This window comes from Nycticebus coucang, chromosome 1 (genome assembly GCF_027406575.1).
Source record: "Nycticebus coucang isolate mNycCou1 chromosome 1, mNycCou1.pri, whole genome shotgun sequence".
Lineage (NCBI taxonomy): Eukaryota > Metazoa > Chordata > Mammalia > Primates > Lorisidae > Nycticebus > Nycticebus coucang.
Genome location: NC_069780.1, coordinates 99005604 through 99032704, shown reverse-complemented (window position 1 = coordinate 99032704; position 27101 = coordinate 99005604). Strand labels below are relative to the sequence as shown.

General features: G+C 38.6%; 1 protein-coding gene across 12 annotated transcripts in view; it reads left to right on the top strand.

Annotated features, from left to right (window-relative positions):
* TENM3 (teneurin transmembrane protein 3) overlaps positions 1-27101 on the top strand; it is a 953923-nt gene that overhangs the window by 772975 nt on the left and 153847 nt on the right. For all 12 annotated transcript variants that reach the window (XM_053585025.1, XM_053585092.1, XM_053585086.1 and 9 more), the window contains one exon: positions 8737-8975. In XM_053585025.1, coding sequence (XP_053441000.1) covers positions 8737-8975 — 239 coding nt within the window. The remainder of the gene's footprint in view (positions 1-8736; positions 8976-27101) is intronic.

Below are 27101 nucleotides of genomic sequence, written 5' to 3'. Positions count from 1 at the left end.
ATTACAATATAGAAAAACATGTTTACGTTTACTTCAAAAATCTGATTATTTTGCCACCAAAAATCTTAACGTATGGTACATTTCGCAGTTACTACTTTAAAAAACAAAATTAGTCAAAAGTGAAGAGGCTCTGGGGAACAAAGCATACCTGGGGTAAGAGATAGTGGGTACACATTTTTAAAAAAGCAAATCATAAGACAGAATTGTAATTGGCCTGGGATAGTAGTAGACAGAGGTTATGACAGACGTGGAGAGGTAGTTCAGTACACAGTGCAGGCTTGATATTTAAAACATGACATTTCATTTAAGAGTAGAAGAAGATTGGAAATGAAATGTTACTTTTGCATCTTCTCTATCTGTGCCACATAGAGAGGAGGAAGGAGGAAAAAAGAAAAAAAAATTAATGCTGTGAAGGAATGAATTCAGGATTCTCTGACAAGTTGAACACAGGGAGAGGAGGCAGGCAGGAAAGAGTAGTAATTGTTACCCAGTGCTGCGCCAGTTAGAGCAGCCGAAGGCACAGAGTTGCTCAGCACTGGAGAGAAGGCAGGGATGGGGACAGCAAAAAAGATGAGGAAATTCAGCCTTTGTCTTTACTAATATTACAGTGTCCATGACCCACATTATAGAACCTCTGAAAGGTGACCACACCAAAAGTCTGTACCACATTGGTTAACATACAGAAGTCCATGTAAGGAACCAGGCCTGTCCAATCTGTGTTTTTATATTTATTTCAGATTAATATGAGGGTGTATATGATTAAGTTACATTATTTGCATTTGTTAGGTCCAGTCCAAGTTGTAGCTGCGCTGTTCATTGAGGAAATATGCCATATATCCCTACATTGTGCCCAATAGGTGAGATCTTACCAAACCCTCTCCCTCCTCCTACCTTCCTTCTTCTCCCCTTCCTTGAATTTAAGTGTGTTTTTCCCTCATATGGGCATGTGGTTGTTCATCTACTAGTTTCATATTAGGATTGAGTACACTAGATACTTGCTTTTCTATTCTTGTGATACTTTACTAAGAATGTGTTTCAACTCCATTCAGATAAACACAAAAGAATGTAAAGTCTCTTTCTTTTTTATGGCTGGACAGCCTTCCATGGCATACACGTATCACAGTTTATTAATCTATTCCTGGGTTGGTAGGCACTTAGGTTGTTTCCATATCTTGGCAATTGTGAATCGAGCTGCTGTGAACATTTGAATGCAAAGTCTTTTTCGGTAAAATGATTTTTCTCTTCTGGGTAGATGCCTAGTAATGGGATTGCAGGTTCAAATGAAAGGTCTATTTTGAGTTTATTGAGGATGCTCCAGACTTCTTTCCAAAGAGACTGTATTACTTTGCCATTCCATCAACAATGTAAGAGTGTTCCCTTCTCTCCACATCTGCCCCAGCATCTGCAGTTTTGGGACTTTTTAACATGGGTTATTCTCACTGGGGTTAGGTGATATCTCAGGGAGATTTTAATTTGCATTTCACTGATGATTAGGGACAATAAGCATTTTTTCTTATGTTTGTTGGCTATTCAGGTGTGTTCTTCAGAGAAGATTCTGTTCATGTCTCTTGCCTAGTGGTAGATGGGATTATTTGCTCTTTTTCTGTTGATTAATTTGAGTTCTCTGTCAGATTGTAATAAGGCTGTATTAGTTTGCAGTCCCACCATATGGAAGTGTTCCCCTCTCTCCTCACCCATGCCAGCATCTGCATCAGAGAAATACAAATCAAAGCTACCTTGAGTTATCTCCTACCCTCAGTGAGAATAGCCCATATCACAAAGTTTCAAGGCATGTCCAGTCTATGAAAATTAGGTCAGCGTAAGGCTACGGTCAGTGTAGGGAGGTGGTCAACTATGGAGGTTCTGCTGAATAAGCTAGAGCAGGGGCCGAAATGAAAAGGTTGGACTTAAAGCAGATCAGCAAAGAGACAAATCTTTCAACTTTCAAAGACTGAAAAGCAAATGTTGTTTGTGCCTAGTAACGACCCTTTGCATTTATGCTGTGGCTGGTACTCAGCATTACAGGGTGATGACGTGGGGCCGTGCCACGGTCCTTGCTTGTCGGTGTTGTTGATAAACAGCATATCCCCCAAGATTCCAGAGCCACAAAGCGAGCATGCGGTGGTCAGTGACCCTCGGCACCGGCTGTCTTGGGCTTTGAAATGGATTTTCCTCACCTCAGTCTCTGATACTTGCTCTTCAAGTGTGCCCCTCTACTGTGTCGCAAGAGTGAAAAACAGTGGCACAAACAGCCCAGGAGCCAGAGGCAGGCGCCAAACTGGGCGTCATTAGCAACATCAGAACAAAAGGTGGCTCCGTGTTAGAGAAGCTGCTGCAGCTTTACTGCAGAGACAGCGGGGAATATTCCCACAGGCTCGCTTTTTTATGCCCAAATATGGTCTGAGAAGTAAAGAAAATTTCTGCCTTTATTCCACAAACCTCATGTGGAAGCCAGGTCAAAACCATATGTTTTGATAGTAATTTGTGGAGAATTTTTGTACATGAGAAGCATATTTCCAAAGCTGTAGGACTTGGCAAGAATCACAGGACGGGGGAGAGAGAATTATGACACACAGAAATGTGTGCTTTCTGCAGAATTAGGTGATAAGTAATTTTCTTGTGTACTTTTCATGCGGCTGAGTTACAGGGTTCATCTGTCACTACATTAAATATTTGCGGACTTCTAAACGGAAAGTTAGTGTGTGTTGGACCTTGAGAGAGAAAAAGAAGTCCTGGGCTTAAAGGTGCACATTAATCTATACACTTTGTCGTGTTTTATATAATGCCATGGAAGGCGCATTGTTGCCTTTGGGAAGAAGGTTTCCTGTGTGAACCCCCAAACTAATGGAGTTCTACAAAACGTTTTCTGCTATAGAAAATATGCTGATGTAGATCTTTCCTCCTATGTCTAAGAGATTTTTACATGTATATGTAAAAATACGTTACAGGACTAGAAGTTAGCCTCCTGACTTCTTACTTGCTTTGTAACATAACATATTTTTTTACATGTATATGTAAAAATTCCAGAGCCATATGTATATGGCTCTGGAATCTTGGGGGATATGCTGTTTATCAACAACACCGACAAGCAAGGACCGTGGCACGGCCCCACGTCATCACCCTGTAATGCTGAGTACCAGCCACAGCATAAATGCAAAGGGTCGTTACTAGGCACAAACAACATTGAGGCCTGATTTTATTGGAAACACCTAGTCCCTCACACAAATGACACGCTTTGTTTGTAAACCATGTCAAATACATCAGTCTAAACAATCTTTACTCTAATTCTTTCTTGGATACTAGAAAGCCATCTGAATATACTGAGGACCAAAGATTTGAACACCTAAATCCCTGGTCCTTTGGCGCCTTTCACTAGGCTTTATAACCTTTCCCTACTTACGTTGAACACATATCACCAAGGCCTAAGCTGATCCCCTTCAGACATAGGTAGGCAGAGGGGAGGAAAGGAACTTCTGAGACACAAAGTCAGTGGGCAGAACAATTCTGTTTTTTCTTGCAGCAGCAAAAGTACATTTACATGTAAAATAAATTGGAAACTCAAGGTGAGGTTTTCAGTTCCACTATTAGTGAATAATGTATCTTAAAATATTAAATCTTAGTTTTCAAAAATATCTCAAACTTACATTTTCCGCTAAAAATAATAATCATATAGCCACTTAAGCCTAGTTCTTAAAGGAATTCCCTGCCAGAATCACCAATCACATCATATATTGATATCTCAAATGGTGGGGGTGGGGGTTGTTTTAAGACACCATCTCACTCTGTCTTCCTGAGTAGAGTGCCGAGGTGTCATAGCTCACAGCAACCTCAAACTGTTGGGCTCAAGCGATCCCCTTGCCTCAGCCTCCTGAGTAGCTGGGCCTACAGGTGGCTGCTACTTTTTCTATTTTTTTTTTTTTTGTTTGTTTGTTTGTTTTTAGTAGAGACGGGGTCTTACTCTTCCTCAGACTGGTCTTAAACTCCTAAGCTCAAGGGATCCTCTCACCTCTGCCTCCCAGAGTGCTGGGATTATAGATGTGAGCCACTGCGCCTAGCTCATGTCTCAAATTTTGGAATGGAAACGAATATCTAGTTTGAAGTCAACATCTGTCAAAATCATCATCCTACACAACGTAGCTGATCCTGTGTTTCTGGTGTTGCAGCTGAAGTCAGAATCTTTGGAGTCCCATAGGGTCGGGCTCAGTTCCCATTTCCCATTGGGAAGTGACTTAAGCCACTTTCAGTCAAGCGGCAACACATTTTCCAGGAGTGCTTTACATTTCTGTATAATTTCCAACTTTCATTTACATATTTTTATGTTATGTACTTTATGATGTTATGTATTTATTTCTTAGATGTGGCTTTTTGGCCAAGGCACTTAACTTTTATGAGGCTCACTTTTCCTTATCTGGACAATGGTTCCTGGTTTTCCCCCTTTCACATGTTTTTATTGAGCAGCTAGTATGTGCCAAGACCATTGTTTAAGTTCTGGAAATACAGAGGTGAGTAAATCCTCATCGAGAAGATGAACAACACGTCTGTGCAGTGGGTATATCATTCTTAGACCGTCAACTATAAATACAACTTTTTTGTTATATTTCTCTTTATGTTAAGCCCTCATTCCTAGAATCTTTTTCTTCAGACATTTTGGGTCCCTCCCTTTACCTGAATCTCTGAAGCATAGCAGGGAGAATCCAGTGTCTGGGTCTTCTCTGCCAGGACACATTGTTTTGGAACCGTTTGCTCATTGCTGATTCACATGCCGTGGTTGAGATGGCCTGCCTTCCCATCTGTGCGGCCAGTCAGGTCCAGGGGCACACTCTGCTGACTTCTATGCTACTCTTGCAGTTACGGAAGTAATTCTGCTCCTTAAAAGTTACGCGGAGGCGTAGCAATCTCAGTGAGGCTCTCTGTGATGGTGTTACCTACACACCACAGGCACTAATTTCTCTTTTGGATCCTGTTATATCTCCTCTGGTTTTGGTCCAAATTTTAAGGCACAGGTTTCCTTGGTTGTCAGACCCCCTGCATACACTTTGCACTGTCTCCTTCTCCAGGATTCAGCCAGGGAACCCAGGAGCAGGGCCTTGTCTCTGAGACAAAGTAAATCCCTCTCTCAACTGTTCCTATTTCTCTCATCCTAGCCCTTAATATAATGATCTATTTTATTATCTAAGGCAGTGGTTCTCAACCTTCCTAATGCCATGATGTATTTTCATTGTTACAAAGGGGTTGCAGCCCACAGATTGAGAACTGCTGGAAAGGGAGTCTTTACTTTGTACATTCTGTTTCTTTTAGACTTCTGAGGTACATTCCCCAAAGAGGGATAATCCTCTTTATTTCTGCTTTCTTCCAGAGGGTTTTCATTATACCAATACATAAGGCGAGGGAATCGGTCATGGGCCATGGGCCTATATACCCATTGTTACTTGAGTGTCCCTTGTTGCTGTTTACACAGCTTTGTCGGGTAGCTCTCTCTGCTGTTCCTGTGCTCTCCAGCAAGGCATGGAAGCAGTGGAAGGCCTCAAGAGTCTTGCCCCTTCCGCAGGTGCCACCCACAGAGAATGACCAGAATCCTGTGCTCTTGACAGCGCCCCTTGGGATCTCCACCTGCTCCCAGCCTGAAGCTGTTCTCCCAGTCTGCAGGGAAACGTCTTTTGTTCCTCACAGTGTTCTCCCCTCCCACCCCAAGCCTTCTGGTTACACCCCAGGCCACTCCACTTCCCCCAGCAGTCTGAGCTTTAGAAAACCAACAAGAGACTCATCTTACTTCATTTCTCCCAGAGGCAATGGAATAAAGTAAGGGAGGGATTGAGAGAGCAGACCAAACACAGAAAGAAAAATATATATATCAAGAGGAAAAATACACACTTTAAATAGTATTTCAAAAATTTAACCTGCCACACAAGTAAATAAATAACACGATAGCAGACTGTAATATCCATTGTGAAGAAATGAACATGGCAGTACAATGGAGAATGAAGGGAATAGGGCTTTGTTTGGGTAATCAGGTGGTGACATCTCAGCTGAGAAAACAGTACACAGCATGTAGGAAGTACTCGGGAAAAGGCGGGGATTGATGAAGCCGACACCACGGATAGCTAGTACAAGCCAGTGATTCTGGGGACGCCGTCCAAAGCCGAGCTGATGATAAAGCCCACTCTGAATCATTTCACAATCATAGGAAATTGCAATCCTTTCCATACGCTTCACAAAGGTGATTGGCCCTGTGAAATGTATACTTTAGTGTATGTCAGGAATTTTTTAGGGTGGAACTTCCAAAAAGATTAATAGTAGGATCTCTATCTGCCTTCTCCAACAGGAGTGCTTATATATCCTTCAGGCTGCTTTTTTTAGATCCTTTTCAGTGATGTTTCCAGCTCATTCTTTATGCATCATCATAAAAACGATGTAAATCTAAAGTAGGGGCCACCTGTAGCTCATAGCCACATTCGTCCCTGCTACCTGTTTCTGTCCTGCTTGTAAGAATGGTTTTTATATTTTTAAATAATTGACAACATGAAACAAAAAAAGATTTAATGGCACAGAAAAATTCTATGGAATTAAAATTTCAATATACATAAATCAAATTTTATTGGAACAGAATTATTTATGCACTATGTATGGCTCCTTTCGTGATATAATAGCAGAGTTCAGTCATACAATAGGAAAAGCTGAAAATATTTCATCTCTGGTCCTCTACAGAGAAAGTTTACTGATGCCTGATCCAAATGATCAAGTTACTTCTTAGTGTGATACAATCCATCTTCCCTCTGGATTATACACCAGTGTAGAGGAGAATCACCAATACTAAATTTGTAAACCAGTGAATTAATTTCATATGCATTGTTTTTTATGATGTTATATATTGAATTGAGAATCTAAAGCCTTCAGATGGTAATTTTTTGTCTTTTGGAATATAGGTTCTGATATATGAATTTGGTAGTGTGCCAGATGCTAATATAAACACTTTATATATATGATTTCTCTTAATCCTCAAAACATACCTAGAGAGTAGGTACTACTATCGTGCCCACTTTATAGATAATAAAACCAAAACACAGAAAACTTGAGTAACTCACCAAACAAGCAGCTAATTACAGGTGAAGTCTGCGTTTGAACCAAGAGTCCAGTTCCAGAGCCCTTAATAACCTTAATTCCCCAGGTAGGAATGTGCCAGAAGATGCCCATGCTGTCTCTAGCATGTAACTCAGTTCAGGCTATAAACTTTTAAATTAGCTTTATAAAGTAATTCAGTGAGGGAAAATGGGTTCACAATATAGTCACTAGTACAATTTATAGATGTAGTAACTTGTGGATGAAGAGGGTCCAGCCACCTGTCACTGTCAGCCAAAATGCTGAGACAGGGACAGGTCTACCAAACTTTATTGGTCAAGAAGCCAGTCTCTCCCTGAGACTTCTGTTCTTCCATTTCCAAAGCCACAGTTTTATACATAAAAGTTCAAAGCAAAAACCATATTAACCCTTACTTTAATCAGGGGTCCTCAAACTTTTTAAACAGGGGGCCAGTTCACTGTCCCTCAGACCGTTGGAGGGCCAGACTATAGTTTAAAAAAAAACATCTATGAACAAATTCCTATGCACACTGTACATATCTTATTTTGAAGTGAAAAAAAAAGGGGGGGGGACAAATACAATCACACCACCTCATGTGGCCTGCAGCCGCAGCCATGCTTTGATGACCCCTGCCAGCACATCTCAATGACCACAACATTTCTGATTCAAAAGTCAATTTCCTAAATCAGTTCTCTTAAACTGTTCAAGATAGGCATCTTTTAGGGTGAGAGGTAAATTTACAAAACAGTAAGAATGGAAGAAAAGAGGTGAAGGTCAGTAGGTCCTAAACTGACCAGACCAGCTGTGTTGTCTGGGCCCTAGCCTAAATCCATCCTATTCTCACTACGAGCTTTCTCTCACCTAGGAGGAGTAAAGATAATGTGAAATTTGGCAGTTCAACTTCCCACTTCTGTTAACCCCTTAACTCGTTTGATATGTTCGATCTTTTTCTATTACACAATAAAATAAATACATGAATATTAAAACTACAAGTATTTATGTACCATATAAAATTGTCTTGCATAAATAAATAGACCACACTAGAGTAGAATATTCATAGACATAGAAAACCTCCTAAATAAGAAGGAGAGAGCAGTGTGGGTTACATTTGATGTCTTAGAAGGAAATGTGATAGATGTTGGGATGAAAAGTAGATACACAGTAAGTTATCTCCATAATATTAAATGTAAACACATGGTACATTTCTGAAATTTGAAACCTGTATTGTTAATAGGAATCTAAAGAAAAGTTGTTCTGCAGTGCTCTTCTCATTCAATTTTTGTTTGCACATTTTAAGGTAAGAGAGATACAAACTTTTACTGTACGGATCAGTTGTTAGAGAGTCTTTCTGTATTTGACCCAAAACCTGGTCCTTTGCCCCCTTCGTTTTTTTAGGCTGGGTTTTAGAGTGTTCTGTGATTATAACCACCCTCCTCCCCCAGCAGATTTACCTTCTGATTACATTTCTGTTATCTATGACAACATCTCTGATTCAAAAGTCAATTTTCTAAACTATTCAAGATGGACATCTTTAGGATGGGAGGTAAATTTATAAAACATGAAGAATGGTAGATGGGGTGAAGGTTGGTAGGACGTGTGGTGATTTCCATGGCATGTGCTCTCATTGGTATCTGACCCTGTGCTGCTTCTTTTGCACAGGCATTTCCTATTCAAAACAGGGACAGGGACAACGCCACTGTTCAGTACAGCAACCCCAGGGTACACCATGGCATCTGGCTCTGTTTATTCACCGCCTACTCGGCCACTACCTAGAAATACTCTCTCAAGAAGTGCTTTCAAATTCAAGAAGTCTTCGAAGTACTGCAGCTGGAAGTGCACGGCCCTGTGCGCCGTAGGCGTCTCAGCGCTCCTGGCAATACTCCTGTCTTATTTCATAGGTAAGAACACATTCCTATTATTATTTGGTCTGTAAATTGGGGCATGACCTTGTTTTGTTAGTTTTATGCATTAATTTCATCGAGAAGTATGTTATGAGGCTATGGTTTGTGAGGGAGGCGTTGTTAATGATATATGCTCAACCAACCCCTAGGGTATTTGAAGTCACTTTAGCACACGTGGATAAATAAAGAAGCTGGCTGTGTAGGTGGTTCATTTCCATAAAGAGGAGGGTATATTCTTAGACAAACTAGAGTGCGCGTGTGCCTTTGGTTTATCCCTCCTAGAACACAGGTCATGATAGGTGTGGAAAAGCTCAGCTGCTCCTTAGGTGCCGCTCAGGACAAGAAGAGAATTTCTCTAGGCTGAGATTAAGTTATAAAAGTGTAAGTTTATTTTTATATTAGAGAGAAGAGATGATGAGAAAGGGAGACTAGGGAGTGAGAGATGGGAAGGATGGGTGGGAGGGAAGAGAAAAGGAGTCAGAGAACATTCCAAGGAAAGAAAGGAAGAATCCCTCCCCAAGGTCCAGGGGGTAGCTGAAATTTACTGGGGGCTACAAGAGTTCACACGGTGTTGTGATTGTGAATGCTGTGTCCCATTTTCCCTCAGACATTTACCAAGTGTTTGCCGTCCTTAGGCCTGACTCTTCACCCATCCCTCCTGGACACTCAGGGATCACATGAGACTTAAAGGAACAAATTCTAAAAGACAAAGGAGCATGGAAAGAGAATTTACACTTTTTGGTCTGTTGGGTTCCTCAGGGTTTGTGAAACCAGAAATCCACATGGCTGGTGAGGTTAGGGGCCCAGTAGCAAGAGAAAGAAAGCAGGCAGAGAGACGGATTTTAGGCTTTATTGGAAAACTATGAGTTAGTAATTTTTTCTACTTCACCATAAAGAGCGATCTTCCTTATAGGTAGTTCTGTGACATTTATGTACACAAAACGGTCTACGTGTTTGCAGGAATTTTCTTTGGTGCGTACTAAATAGGACACTCCCTGCTGCCTGTGATATCACACATCCCTCAGCTCACTCGGCTGTCTACACTTAACACTCAGGACCATCGTCTCAGCATTCGGTTTACAGAACTGGGCATCCGGAAAACGATGAATGGATTTATACTCATTCATGGATGTAGATTTTTTTCATTGTTCCTGATACATTTATTGATCATGTTTTCCATTTAATAGTAACCTAAATAATGGAAGGTACTAATAGAAATTCTAAATAGTCCTTGTCTTTAACTATTTTATAACATGTTTCAGCATTGAAACTGCTGGAAATTGCTTTTTAAAACACTAGAATTGACCACCTCACAGTCTAATTTTCTAAGTGCAGGAAAAAGCCTACCACGTTGGAATGCTAATGGTGTCCACTGAACTAAATCACAGGCTTTGTGGTTTATCTACCAGGAACAATAGACAGTGATGCATCCTCAAGTTTACAAAGCAATTTGTGATGCCCTATGAAATTATATAACTGCGTAAGACTACGACAGACTTGGATAAAGAACAGTGTGATGCTTTTGCAGTGAACCACTATCTACCATTAGCTGCAATACTCCTTAAATATAAATTATGTACTGTGGAAAGTGAAATCGCCGTTTGAGTCATAGTGTTTAATGGAAAAACAGAATTGGTGAGCATGAAGGAACTTTAGAGAGTTGAGTGAGGATGGCATGTTCTGTACTATTTTCAATTCTTCAATCATGGAAAACATCACTAATTCAGACCAGTCTTTCCTACTGACTGTAAATATATCTCTGTTATTTTCATCTGAGTTTCATACAGTACCTGAAACAGCCACTACCTATCAGTCACAGATGACAGAAGATGAAACATTTTTGTCAATTTTTTATCTACCCTGTTTCCCTGAAAATAGGACATCCTCCGAAAATAAGACCTATACTTACAGGAAAGATAATGTGTCCCCTGAAAATAAGACACTGTCTTATTTTCGGGGAAACAGGGTATGTTACCTTCTTCCTTATAAAAATGGTCACATCAGATACTGAAAGGATTGTCACTTGAGAGAAGCTGGCTGTGTAGGTGGTTCATTTCCATAAAGAGGAAATGACCACACTTGACCACACCTAAGGTCACACCTTAGAAAAGCAATATTCTGCTATTTCATAACACTCGAACTAAATTAGTAATTTCACAGTAAAAACTATTCAGAAACAAATGTCTTGTATTCAACATCCTGGCTGTCAGGGAGGCAGATGGAGGGAGGAGGCTGAAGTAAGGGAGAGGCCCTGAAGCTGCACACGTTCCTCATCATTAGTATTTGTTGAGCACAGGTGTTCTTCAAGCATACGTGTTACTTGTTAAGCACAGGTGTGTCTCATTGAGCCCAGGCGTTCCTCATAGTTAAGTACAGGTGTTGCTTGACCACAGATGATCCTCATTAAGAACAGGCGTTGCTCCTTGAGCCCGGTGTTCCTCATTATGGTTGTGCACTGGTGTTCCTTACGGTTAAACAGGTCTTACCCAGTAAGCACAGGTGGTCCTCGTTACTGAGCACAGATCTTTCTCATTGAGCACAGGTGGTCGTTAGCATTCATTATTAAGCACACATGCTCATTATTAGCACCAATGTTCCTCATTGGTGTTATTGTTAAGTACATGTGTTCCTCATTGTGGTTATTAAGCACATGTGTACACAGCAGATTTGTAACTATGGTGCATCTATTACACAAGCCTAGAATTTATTGTCAGGTTGATTGCTTGGGCATCCTTTCTGATTGGTAGGTGCCTATGTCCTTTCAGGTTTTAAATATTTTGCATCTCATCTTTAATACTATTTCCTTTTCATGGTGTAACTACTAGGAAAAATAGCATTCTATTGTAGGATCAAGTCACTGTTACTCTTAAGACTTATGCTCTTTTTAGAGATGCATAAGTGCATATAATTCAGTATCATTTTTCTAAGTAGAATCTCAAAATTGCTTTTTGAGATACAATCCCATTGTTACCTGGTAAAAATTACTTTCCTCATCCAAGAATCATCTCATACTTTTATCACTTTAATTAAGCACATCTGCTTAGAATTTCCATCGGTCATCCTGCATTTAAATGGCTTTCACTAATACAGTGATTTTATTTCTAATCAGATAAAAATGGTTTATTTTCTCATTAGTTAGTGGGATAAATCTTTTTTTATTAAAGATTTTGCCTTTACCTTTGTGGGAAACAAAAACACATAGGACACTACTCTCCGGGAGGTTGTACTTTCCTATTAAGAGTGTGTGGTAAGCAGAGAGAGAGAAGAGAGACACAGGCCTGGCCAGCCAGATCAGTCTGATAAGCCCCAGACTCAATGGGCAAAGCCATGTCATCATCACACTGACCTCATAACCTTTAACAAAAATGCAGCCATCCTAAAACTTTCTCCCACCCCTTCAGAGGTCCCCTTCTTTCATATTGCCTGTTAACATAAAGTAAAAGCCTAAGTCATTCGTAGAGAAAAAACAGTTGAGGAGTTATTTCTATTCTATCATTTTCTTTCTCACTTTCCAGGAATACAATGAGAAGTTGTGAGAATGTAGATTTAATATGTTTCTTTTCTAAGGTAAACTTACGTCTGGATAGACAAGATAAATGGTTTCTGAAAGAAAGGAGGTAAGGGAGACTGGCAAATAGGGACAGTTATTTTATTGGTATTGTTTTTCCTATCACAATTTCAGAGAATAAAGATAGTCTTATAAAGAAAGTAAAAATTAATTGTATTCACACAGTGCATAGGTAATGAGTGATTTGGGGGTGCATACCGTTCTAGGTATTTCTACATCTATATGAATAGCCTTGCAAGTAGCTGGGACTATAGGCATCTGCCACCACTCCTGGCCTCAGTCACAGTCTTCAGTGAACCAGTTCCCAGAATGCAGTGGCTATCTGCTTAGGCATGTGACTGTGTGTGTGTTCGTATGTGCATGTTTGTTCATGTGGTCAATATTTCTGCTGGCATAAATTCTGTAAAAGGAACTTGCTATGGCAAGCTAGGCATGTTTTAAATTTTGCAAACCATGGCAGTATTACTATCAGCCTGCATAACCCGCCAATGCTAGTTATTTGCAACATCTGTGTGTGTATATAGGGTGGACATAAAGTCCGTGTGCAATTTAAAATAGTTTAACACAGTAAATTGCACACAAACTTTATGTCCACCCTATATTTCATTATTGGTCATTACTTTAGCCCTTTGCCACCTCTTAGGTTAAAACATTTTATTGTCGTTTAAATTTGTTACTATTATTACTGAATATATTCATTGCCACTTGTGTTCCTTTTTTGTGTGTGAATAGTTTCCATTTTTCTGTTGGTACTTTTTTCCTTTCTTTTTGATTTGCAAAAGAATTTAATTTTTTTTCCCAAGACGGTGTCACTCTGTTGCTCTGGGTAGAGTGCCAAGACTGCAGATGCCCACCAGGCTGAGGCAGGAGGATCTCTTGAGCCCTGGAGTTTGAGGTTGCTGTGAGCTATGATGATACCACGACATTCTAGCCTGGGAAACAGAATGAGATTTCCTCCAAAAAACAAACCAAAAAAAACCCCATTATTAAATATAGAGCATAGTAGCTGAATTATACCAGTTAAAACTAACAGAGGACGTGCAAGTCAATCTTCAGATGACACCGTTATGAACCTTGGCAGAGGCAGAGATTTCCTCCAGATGCAGCACCACCAAAGGCATTGCCCACGGTCTTTAAATTTAGGTGACACTAGAGAAAACAAAAATCTTACAGAAATGTCTTATGCTAGTAATATGTTCTCAACATTTTGCCCTTTTGGCCAGTCTTTTCCTTGCCCATAATTTATATGATGGCAGAGGGTTCTTTTTGTATTTTGAGATGTAGTTCACATACCAGATAGTTCATCCATTTAAAGCGTGCACTTCAGTGGTGTTTACAATATTCATAGATTTTTACAACTTAACACAATTTTGGGACATTTCCTTCATCTTCAGAAAAGAAACCCCGTGTCTCTTAACAGTCAATTCCTATTGTTTTCCAACATCCCAATCTTTCCACAAAATCTGAATTTTTTAATACATCGTTCACTCATTTCCCAATGAAAAGAAATGGCTCAGCATTGTTTTTTGTAACATATACTGCTTCCCAAAAGCTACTCAAATTTTCAAAATTCTTTTTCATTTAAAAAATATGTATGTAGTTATTATTGCCTTTGTACAGCTGCAACCAGCTGATTCCTAAAATAGATGTTATGTCTGCTAAAAAGGCTGTTTAACAACATAAGCGTTCCCTAGATCTAGCAAAACATAACCTGTTGAATCCAGGTTCATTGCCATTATGATTCCTTAGCAGTTATCTGTCCTATTTCTCTGTGTATTTGCATTTTATGAACATTTTTCCCTCTCTGTGTAGCTTGAAATTGATTATGGTACTAGCTATATAGATGCAACTCAAAGTAGAAGGGAAAAAAAGGCCAGCCCTTTATGCTTTGTGAAAGATCAACCATTTAGATATATATATATAGCAAAATAAACCGTGTTTGACACTTTTTGAACATGTCTTAGTAATAAAAAGGCTGTGTTAGTCGGATAGAGAACACAGCCATTCAGTGACTTACACCCCGTTTTTCACAACAGCTGCTTCTAGCTGCACTACACTGAGAAAATGCCTTTTGTCTCAGATGGGAATGATACTATTTTAATACTAAGGCGATTTCATCACAGTGAGAAAAATGTATTGCCTATATTTTACAGGATGGAAAATTATAATACTAAAAACTTGGAATCGATATATCAATATTTTGTTTAGTCCTTGAGTACATGAAATTCAGGACATATTTAAACCTTGTTCAGTAATGAAGTGAAGGCTCAGAATAAAATAGTTTACCTCTAGGAGAGGAGAAAAATAGTAATTTGATAAAGCATTCTACTGTAGCTCCCTGTGTGTTTGTTAATTCACAAAGGAGAATGTCTGGTAAAACCTATTCTAGATAGTTACATTTTTTCCTTATTAAGAATAGCACTTTGTTTGGATGAAATTCTGCTAGCATATATACATACATATGCATTCCTCCAGCACCCACTAAAATTTTGGCTATCTTGATATGTTTGCAGTCTGCCCTGACTTTCCATATGAATTCTATCTATTAATTTGTAAAAAATATTAGTTTTCTATTTATAGAGAATATGCGTATCACACAATAACTTAGTAAAGACCAAGAGGTCGCTTAAAATTCAGTTCACTCTACATAGTCATCCCTGTATAATCATGTCAGTGACTTTGGAATTGAAGCTAAAGTAGAAAAATGTTGCAAATTTAAACTCAATTTTTTGACATTATACATTTTTGTTGCTTTTCATCAGCAAAGAAGATGAAGTACGTTAGAACCTCTATACATTGACCAGCCATGGCACTATAACAAGCTGGTCCACACACGGAGGTGGTCACCATAAGGAATTAGGGCTACTGTGCTGATATGCACATGTGGTGCACGTCCAGTCTGGGAGAATTAGGTCAACTTAAGAAGTGGTCAGCTGTGGAGGTTCTGCTATATTTAGCTTTGAGTTTATACTAGTACACATTTGTTATCATACATAAAGAAATCACTATTAAATTCAAGAAGTTATGCCAGAGTATAAAGTATGCTCCTGTTTTTCCCACAAAAATAATTTATTTTAGTCTTAGCTTGACATGAAGTCAAGTAAAGTAAATAATATATTAAAAAATTCTACACTTAAACAAACTGTCTTTACCATTTAACTATAGGATCTCCCTTACTTGGAAAAATATTCTACATAACAATAAGAAATACCTTGAAAGTCAGCTTCACTCCACGTTATGACAGACATAAATATCTTGTCTGTGAAATATAACAATGCTTTCTCTGTTTTAGACCATCATTTTTTGCAGAGGGTAGCGGCATCTCCAGACTAACAACAAGTAGAAAGCATAATACAATATTTACCATTTCAGTCCTACGATGCATAAATATTTAATTGGTGTTGCATATGTCACTTGCTTTTACATTAATAAAAAGAGAGCACCTTGTTCAGAGAAAAATGTCTACATACAGAGGTGTAAAAGGAAAAATAGCTGGCAAACATAAGGTTAAAAAAACTGAATAAGTTACTAGGAAGTTTAGATATCAACTTGTCATAAAACCCTTACATTCCAGTGAATGTATTAATATTCAACAAAGGTTTCATCCTAGAGTAGAACAGATCAACGGAAGTTCACATGGGTGCTGACTCTTCAGCATACTGTTCCCACATCATCTTAGAGTCTCTGGTGCATGCTAAAGTCGTCCTGGCTACTTAGGAGGCTGAAGCTGGAGGATCCTTTTGAGACCAGGAGTTGGAGGCTGCAAGGCACTATGATAGCACGTGTGAATGGCTCACTCCAGCCTGGGCAGCATAGCAAGACCATACCTTTTTAAATAGATAAAAAATTAATTGACATAAGTTTCTTCGTTAGTGATGTTAATAATAGAACACCTATCAGAAAACAAAGGGAAGTGACCATCCACTGTTCATTCCTTCATTCTTATGAAGTGATGAGACTGGCTCAGACGCTCTGATAAAGACAGCAGTGAACAAGAGAACACATCCTGGGTCCTCTTTAGAGATTATAGTCTTTGGGAGAATGCAAACTCGGAGCAATTAATTACAATCATCATGATTATATGAAAAGGAAAAGTGTGGAAAACCAGAAGAGCACATGAAAAAGCAGAACCTACTGAGTCTGAGCATTTGAGAAAGATTTTCATGCTGAGCCTGAATAATAATTAGGATTATGTGTTTTGACAAATGCTGACATAGGAACAAATTCTAAATATTACCACATAAACTTAAATGTGACCCAAAATATCAATAGTTGGGAATATTAAAACCAATAAGTATATTGTGATCTAGTAAACACAAAATCTAGATGTGTCTTAGAAAAAAGTTAGCATATTTATTAGTTTTTTTTTTTTTTTTAGCTAGAACTCGATTTGTTGCAGTAAACAGCTAAAAATGGAAAGAAATATTACTTTGGGGCAGCGCCTGTGGCTCAAGGAGTAGGGCGCCGGTCCCATATGCCAGAGGTGGCGGGTTCAAACCCAGCCCCCGCCAAAAAAAAAAAAAAAAAAAAAATGTTAAAAAAAAGAAAAGAAATATTACTTTGGAAATTTGGGGTAACTAAATCTAAGCCTGCCACAAGAACTTATAGTCTTTTTCTGTTTTTCTCTTAATTTGAGGCAACATACAAATATGCTTTAAGAATTTTATTTATATAGTAGATGTAGAAAATGGTTTAAAACTGTTAAAGGAAAAGAGATCTCAGAATTCTTCCTAAAACGTCCATGAGTATTCTATTACCCTAATTTAAAAAAGTCAGAAATATACCTGTTTCGGGGAAGTGGTGTGGTTCCTGTATTTTAAAAGCCATGAGGAGCTAAAGGTCATGTTACTCTGTATTTGATAACCAAAAATGTCAGCATTGTGCATTTTAAGCACATTTCATCTAGTGGATCAAAAAACAATTATATTTTTCTGCTAGACCCACTTTTGGATAATACTAAGATGTTTGCTGAGGAAATATTTAGTGCCTGTACTGGTAAGAACTTTCAGTCTTGTCTTCCAGCTGCTAGGTTTCAGACTGGTGACACATTCAAGTTTCCCAGTAGGGAACTAATGCTCCTCTTCTAGTGCCAGTCAAGCTAGAGTGACATTGCCTGGCTCTATCCTGCCATTGTCTTTTCACCCCACCCATTAGCCTCAGCTCCTGCTCCTCCACCGGGGAGCAGTGTCCCCCCTCTCTGCTGCCTAGGCCGCCTTCCACCTGTCCCACATCGCCCATCACCCTGCATTGCCCAGGTGATGGAAGGGCACCAAGGCTTCCTTAGACAGTGACAGCATTGATTTCTATACTGTGGAGGTCTCGATTCTGAGAGAAAGTGATACAGGAAGGTTTTGCAGATTTCAGATTTTTATTTCTTTTTCACATGTATATACATTTAATTATTTCCAATATTACAGTCAATTTAATTCCATTAAATGTAGCAATTAGGGAGTGTCTCTCCTAGGTACTGAATTCACAGAAATGAGTAAGGAGTAATCTTAACTACAATGATCTCATAATGTTATGTGACAAAATGTAATGTCAGACTTGTATATCACATATTACAATGTATTTTTAGAATATTGTTTATAAGTATACACTCTCAAAGCAGCTGGATTTGAATTGTAACTGATCTCAGATACTTACTAGCTGTGTAATCTTGAGCAGGGCACTTTATGGAGAAAACTCCATAAACCTGAGTTTTCTCATCTGTTTATGTATTTAAACAGGTTTTTTAATTTTATAAACAGGTTTAGAAAATGCAGTAGAACCTCTGCAAGTTGACCAGCCAAGGAACTGTAACAAGCTGTTCCAGTTTCCACCTTCCAACAGAGGTGGCCACTGTAAAGAGCTAGGCCTGCTGTACTGATACGCACATGTGGTGCATGTCCAGTTTGTGAAAATTAGGTCAGCTTAAGGAGGTGGGCAGTGTAGGGAGGTGGCCAACTGTGGAGGTTCTCCTCTAACACAGCTTTATTGCATACAAGGGTATGTAATAAAAGAATAAGTGAGCTGAAAAAAAAATTAAGTGTTCGATTAATTTTAGCTGCTACTATTGTTGTTTCATCTAACAACCTAGTCATTAAAATATCATTACCCACAACTTCTAGAACAAAAAACCTTAAACCTAGAGAATTGGTGACTTGTTTAGTGATAGGGCCAATATTAATCTGAGTGGAGTTGAAACACATTCTTCTCAGTAAAGTATCACAATGGAAAAGAAAGTATCCACTGTACTCAATACTAACATGAAGCCGGTAGACAACTAATATACACCCACATGAAAGAAAAACACAAGTATATTTAAGTGAGGGGGAGGGTAGGGGGGAAAGGGGAAGGGGATTGGCAAGCTCTCACCTACTGTGTACAGTGCGGAGGTACAGCACACCCTTAGATAAAGGGTTCAGCTACAACTTGAACTTTATATTGGAAACAAAAACAATGTAACCTAAACATTTGTGCCCTCATATTAATTAGAAAATAAGTAAATAATAAATAAGGGACCATAAACCAGGTCTCCTTATTTTAAGTCCAGAAGTGTCCCCCAATGTAGTATAGGGTATCATTTCTCATACGATTTAAGAATCTACAGGCCATACAGGGATAACAGAATAAATAATGCTGAATGACAAAATGAGGAATTTATTCCCTTTTGAGTTATTTTCTCATATTGGATTATGTCATAAGGAAGTGTTAGCATGTCCCTGACCCCCGTCTTTAACATTTCTTTTACAAATAGAGAGTGATTTCGCTGGCAGCAGTTTCTATTTACATTCTAATATCATTCTATACAGTTCTTTCTCTGTTGTTTCCTTCCACTCCATAAAGAGATGTTTGTTTTTCCTTTAAGTTAATACAGGATTTCTGCATTTGACTGAGTATGGTGGCTCACACCTGTAATCCCAGCACTCTGGGAGGGCCAGACGGGTGGATTGTCTGAGCTCAGGAGTTGAAAACCAGCCTGAGCAACAGAGAGACCCAGACTTTAAAACTAGCCAGGCATGGTGGCGCATACCTGTAGTCCCAGCTACTTGGGTGGCTGAGGCAGGAGGATCACTTGAGCCCAAGAGTTTGAGATTATTGTGAGCTATGATGCCATAGCACTCTACCAAGGGCGACAGAGTGAGACTCTATCTTAAAAAAAAAAAAAAAGATTTCTGCATTAAATTTTTTAAGAATTTCAAAGAAGGGATTAAATCTATAAATGCATAATATTTATATATATAATAATACTATAGAAGGTTTACAATTATAAAGGTCAATAAGCACATTAAGAATGTGTAGGAACTACTGCTGAGGGCACTGAAAATGCTGTTAGGTCTTTGCCATCGTATCTCTTTAATTTCATTCTAGATCCTTAATCTTTTCATTAGCTCCACTTCTAGTTTTAACAAGCTAACTATAAGGTCCAGTTTATGAGTCTGTGTGAGTCACCTACAATTTGTTTGTAAAACCAGATCTTATTTATTTCAAATAATTACAAATGTTATCATTATTTTCTATTAGAGTAAAGATATTTTTAGTTCTTTTTTTTCCTTCTGTTAGAAATTATGATCCTAGCAAAGACTCACAGACAGAGAAGGAATGCATGTTAAAGGGGAAAGTGGGCCGTTTATTTTTAAGAAAGGCGACTGAGATCAGCAGACTGGCAGTGCCAGCAAGTCCACCAGGTAACAGAGACCACCTCGTGCTCTGTATTTTGCTCTGAAATATATTTGCACAAATATTCCTTAAATATTCACTGATAACACATAAGATAAGTTTGAAACTAAGGAAAAGCGCTCTTCAAGTGATCCAAGATGGATGGGAGCAATCGCAACATAGGCTTCCTAAACGCCCGTCCTGCGTGAGGAGTGGGATGAGAATAATTTGACCTCCTAGGGATTGCAGGGGTCACCAGTGTGGCAGGAACCTCTGCTTCTCACACACAGCAGAACTTGCTAAGGCAGATATTCACTGCGTTTCTGGTGAGTAAGTAGTGAACACCTTGCCTAGATTCCTGAAAGATCATTGATTTTTTGAAATTTTTCCTTTGACAGTCCCATACACTCTTAAACACTCACAAATTATATTATCTCTCTAACCCTTTGGAGGAGAACCGGACTGTTAGAAAGGGGCTCTTTTTCTGGATCTCACCATATTTTCATTTATCAGCATTCCTCTAAAAATCTCAATATTCTTTTTTTGTTTGTTTTGTTTTGTTTTTGTTTTTTCTTTCATTATTATTATTTTTTTTATTGTTGGGGATTCATTGAGGGTACAATAAGCCAGGTTACACTGATTGCAATTGTTAGGTAAAGTCACTCTTGCAATCATGTCTTGCCCCCATAAAGTGTGACACACACTAAGGCCCCACCTCCGTCCCTCTTTCTGCTTCCCCCCCATAACCTTAATTGTCATTAATTGTCCTCATATCAAAATTGAGTACATAGGATTCATGCTTCTCCATTCTTGTGATGCTTTACTAAGAATAATGTCTTCCACGTCCATCCAGCTTAATACGAAGGATGTAAAGTCTCCATTTTTTTTAATGGCTGAATAGTATTCCATGGTATACATATACCACAGCTTGTTAATCCATTCCTGGGTTGGTGGGCATTTAGGCTGTTTCCACATTTTGGCAATTGTAAATGGAGCTGCAATAAACAGTCTAGTACAAGTGTCCTTATGATAAAAGGATTTTTTTCCTTCTGGGTAGATGCCCAGTAATGGGATTGCAGGATCAAATGGGAGGTCTAGGTTGAGTGCTTTGAGGTTTCTCCATACTTCCTTCCAGAAAGGTTGTACTAGTTTGCAGTCCCACCAGCAGTGTAAAAGTGTTCCCTTCTCTCCACATCCATGCCAGCATCTGCAGTTTTGAGATTTTGTGATGTGGGCCATTCTCACTGGGGTTAGATGATATCTCAGGGTTGTTTTGATTAAAAATCTCAATATTCTAATAGTAGAATGTTTCAATAATGATGATTAAAGTATCATCACGTGTCAAAGAATTGTGATTTTTTCAGGTTTCCTATTTTACCATCTTCTTAAAAAGTCAAAACAAGCCAAGAAATACTTTTATGCTGATGTCAGTCAATAATGTATATACACATTTGTTACTTAATAGTATGTGGTTCTTAGGGCTGTCATGGAAGGAAGGAATCCAGGTGAAAATTGAGTGACTACTATACGCCTTTGCAGAATGAGATCCAAGGGGTTTCAGTGGCAAAGCTGCTAATAACCGTCACTAATGAATTCTTGGTTACATACTTTTTATGATGATACCGATCTTGGGATTTTGGCAAGCAAGGAATAGTCTACAAGTCATGTAAACGATTTCCTTCTGTATGTTAACTCAGGTGTTCTCTAGATGATCAGTAATAACTCATCCCACCACCCACAGCTGATCCTGAATGGTAACACTTCGTTCTTTCTGTTAGATTGGAGAAATGAGTACTTCTTTTATTCAGAGAGCAGACCCTGGAAATAAGAGAAAAGTAATGAAACAGCTTGATTTTCATAAGCTTTTGTCAGCCTCAGCATTGGTATCAGTGGGCAGGTGGAATGGCCATTTCCTAAGCAGCATACATAGATATCTTGTGTTGCATTTGCGTAGGTAATAAAGGAAAAAATGCAATGACCTTTAAATTTTTTAAATTTATTTGTAAAAGAATATGAGTCAAATGCTCTGGCTAAAACAAACCTATTACACTAACTCATTGTTCTCATAAAGACAATTTGATAACCAGAGTGCTTCTACTTTCCCATTAGTGATATTGTGCAAAAAAGGATGGAAAGGAAAAATAACAGAGAAATAAAAAATATTGGCAGCCATTCCTATCACTCCCCCCCCACCTGCACTTGTTACTTCATAAAGTCTCTGCTTTCAGAAGGTTGTCTTGTCATGTTAGAGAAACTTGTTCCATTGAGTGTCACTCACTTTGAATGTCAAAATATCCTGTAGTTGACAAAGAGGATAATTTCCCTTTTCATGACAACTAGAATGCATATTAATACAACAGCTTTCAAATGAAATATTGATTTTAAAATAACCACATATGGGTCAACAAGGTATAAGATTTTTAGAATAATATTAGCCTTAAAAGTTCATAACAAATAGTAATGGATTAGAATGCCACAGTATTGACTAACACGTTCCGTCAACATGTATATGAACACAGCAGGAAATCCAAAACGAAAGCTAATTTATGGAAAACTATGTTTGCCTGTTGACAGTTCAGACCAGTAGGGGTCCAAGTTACAGACTTACAATCTTTACACACCACATTCGTTTTACATTGAGAACTTGTGGCGCTTTGGAAGCAGTACCAAATGAGTTCACTACCCTATATTTAAGAATATTTTTCTGGGGCTTGGCACCCATAGCTCATTGGTTAGGGTGCCAGACACATATACCAGGGCTGGTGGGTTCAAACCCAGCCCAGGTCTGCTATAAACAACAATGACAACTACAACCACAACAAAATAGCCCAGTGTGTGGCGGGCACCTATAGTCCCAGCCACTTGGGAGGCTGAGGCAAGAGAATCGCTTAAGCCCAAGAGTTTGAGGTTGCTATGAGCTGTGATGCTATGGTACTCTCCTGAGGGTGACATAATGAGACTCTGTCTCAAAAAAAAAAAACAGAATATTTTTCTAACATATATATATATATATATTTTTTTTTTTTTTTGAGACAGAGTCTCATGCTGTCACCCTGGGTAGAGTGCTATGGCGTCATAGCTTACAGCAACTTCCAACTCGGGTTCAATCAATCCTCTTGTTTCAGTTTTTCTATTTTTAGTAGAGACAGGGTCTCGCTTTTATTCAGAGTGGTCTCAAACTCCTGAGCTCAAGTAATCCTTCCCACCCACCTTGGCCTCCCAGAGTGCTAAGATTATAGGCACGAGCCACCATGCCTGCCCTATTTTTCTGATTTTTTTCTGTAAAATTAATTATTCCACATATGCATCATATATATTTATGTATATATGAAATAAAAATATAAAATGAAAGAATTTTGCATTCGATACCCAAAGATTCAAATGATTAAAATGATAGTTGGATTGCTGGCACAGTGTCTCACGCCTATAATCCCAGCACTCTGGGAGGCTAAGGCAGGTGGATTCCTTGAGCTCAGGAGTTCAAGATCAACCTAAGCAAGAGTGAGACCCTGTCTCTACTAAAAAATAGAAAAAGTAACTGGGTGTGGTGGTGGACACCAGCTACTCAAGAGACTAGAGGATCACTTGAGCCTAGGAGTTTGAGGTTGCTGTGGGCTATGATGCCACAGTACTCTACCCAGGGTAACAGAGGGAGACTCTTTCTCAAAAAAAAAAAAAAGATAATTGAATCTCATGCAGTATAGTTAAAAACAAAAGAAAAGCAAACTAGTTCTAATCCATTAATATCTAGTTGGTGCCAGACTTTTTTCCTTACACTCAGAGATTAAGCCTAAATATTTATATTTTAAAATATACTGACATGCCATAGAATGTATACTCCATACCTAGAGGAGACATTAGAGACCATCTGGCCCAAACCCTTCAGGCGTGTATGTAGGTGAACTTTCAAGATTTTAGAGGCTCAGCAGAACTGAATTACAGATGTTTTCAGGATGCTATTTTTAAAGTCACTTTCTCCTACTGGACTCTGGTTCTTGTCCTATCTCATGCTCTTTGTCTTTAGGAAAATGTTCACTTGATCTCATAGCATTAAACAGCTTTTAGCCCATCCTGGCAGGCCTGCTAAGCACTCTTTTCTAGGCTGCGTGCCTCAGGGTCCTGGTGGCATACAGGACCTTCAGGGCACCAGTGGCTGGGTGCTTGCTCCTGTGTTCTCCTCACAATGCCCCTGTAATTTGCTCTAAAGTGCTGGCAGTTACTGGACTGTGTCACCAGCTGTCACCACCCCTCCTTCCAATCCATTTTTGGCAGGATCTGAGAACTCAGTCATGCCAGTAGAAATAATAGTAGCTGTGGTAACAACGTCATGGTGTGGTCCCCAGAGACAAGATGGAAATTTGGCACCTTCTTTCTCAATGTGGAGCTAAAAATGGCACTGAATTTGCTACTTGGTGGAATATAATTTTCCTTAATTACACAGCTTTTGCTTTCAAGTGTTCCATATGCTGGCTTTTAAGTGTCAAACCAACATGTATAGGTTAAAACAATGTCAGGCCCTCTTCTTTTATGGGAAGGAGGTAAAATAATTATACCATGGATTCTGTTTATCTCTAGTCTTGAAAAATAAAAAGAATGCATGCTGTAATGGCTCTCACTAAATGGTTTAAATCTGAAAAATTCCTTCATAAAATTTCACTGGCAGTTCAACTCTAGGAGGTTGGACAATTAAGTTCACAAACTGACCCTAGACAAAGATACTGAGTGTACTACGGTCATCTTCAAGGTAGTCCCCTGGGGAACCATACATGGACAAGAGCACCTCGTCCAGCCCTCAGAGCGATTTTTGGAACTCCCTTCTTGGAATAGCCATAGAGATGTCATGGTGTGAGGTCTGACAATCAAGTTCATAAACTTATCCTAGAAAAGGTGCTCAAAATTACCTTAATGTGTAAAGAAACTAAGAGGGTCTAGGATGATTGTGTTTGAATTCCATGAGAAATATTTTAATTTTCAACATCTAAAAATTGTTTACTGCCCACATGTACCACAAAACAAACTAAAAAAACAGTCTAGACGATTTGGCTGTTAGTGGCACCAGTTTCAGTCATACTCAATGGCTTCACACCTGTATAAGTCACTACTGGAATTGATACTACTATAATTTTTTATCATTGACTTGGGTGATAGTATAAAAGTATACTCATTACTTTTAGGGATGACAAATATGTCAGATATTGCAGCTTATTTAAAAAGGAGCATCAACTGACAGGGAATAATCTTAGAAATGTTTTTCTGCCCTGAGAAAAAGAAGGAATTAAACCAGGTGCCCTCCAAGGCTCCTTCTGACTGGTAATATTCTCAGGCCTTCTGTTTGTCAGTTCCCAGGAACCAATTCAACTCCAGAGATCCAAGAGGCCTCCAAGACCCAACTCTGAGGAAAATACTGAAAAAGCTCAAGTATATATTAAACCACGGGTGTCCAGCCCAGTATTGAAGAAGGTGTAATATTATTATTATGCAGCATCTTAAGCAGATAGCTTAAGTAGAACCATAATCCCATTATATTGAGATTTTCTACAATTAATAAAAAATAATAAAGCTGTTCTCCATCTGGCAAAATATAAAATAGCTTTCCTCCCACAAACATCACATTCCCTTTTAATGTTCAGCAAACCCCATAGATTATCGTCTTTTCTTCTCTAAATCTAAGACCAATAATATGAGCAAATCTGTCATTCAGGAAGATGTTTTATGTTAACAAATCACAGCGATGACATGTTATTTTGTGTGGAAACTTTGACCCTGTTGGAATATTTATAGCTGCTGTTACAATGTGTATCTGTCAAACTTTTTACTGTATGCAGAACTAGCGCCCATTATTTTCTTCAAAAATTGCTGGAGTCTCTGAAACCCTGAAAAATGTATACAGTGATAAATGTTTAGAAAGCTCCTAACATTTTGCCAAATGCTACATGATTTAATGCAAAATGATACAAGAAGTGATCCCTCTTTACAAGATGACAACTTGTAAATTCCAGAATTCTAGAACCTGTATCTTAATCTGTGAAAGTCAGTTGAGAAAGACTTGCTGGCAGAGTATAATCTAAGCAGGAATCGTGAATATACACATTTAAAATTATACGGGGTAGGTGTAGCTAGCTGAGTTAGGTGTCTTTCTTACTATGACATGCTTTTATAGCAAGTTTTATTAGCAAAGGAATGTGGGACTGATGATAAAATGTTCTAAAACTATAGAATGTTTTTAATTCAATCAAGTGTAATAATACTGGACTCTCACTAAACTACTACTTATACAGTATTACCCTTAAAGCAGTCATAAATCAACTATTAATAAGCTTTCCATTTTTAGCTGTGTATTTGTTTTATATTTATTAACTTTTCCTTTAAATTACTATATTTTTATCCACAACAAAGTTTGTTAGATTTTAATGCCTCAGAAGGTGGAAGTATTTGTAACTTAAATTGATTTATATGACAGTTATTTATGGACACCCACTAGATGGTGGGCATTGTAACCCGTGTGTATAAAGACATAGTCTTATAAATGTATCTCTTTCAAATGAGATGCAAAAGTGAACTGACATGGTCTTGGGAAAAAGCACTTAAGGCAGTTGAGGGAGGCTTCCTCAACAAGCTGACCCCTGTCATCTGAGTAACACACAGGTATTTTGCCATGGGCGGGAAGCACTGCAGACAGAAAGGACGGTTTACTGAGAGGCACCATGCTCTAGGCAGGTGAGTCCAGGTAGTACATTAAATCTGGAGTCTAGAATAAATAGAATACCTTTATAGTAAGAAGGATCTTGCTTTGTGCCAGGTCTCCCTCATGTACTCTGTCTAGAATTGTCACCTCAATTAAATAAGGTAGTTAACAAGCCTCTTTTTTTTTAAATGAACCTGATGTCAAAGAATATTACATAATTTGTCCAAGG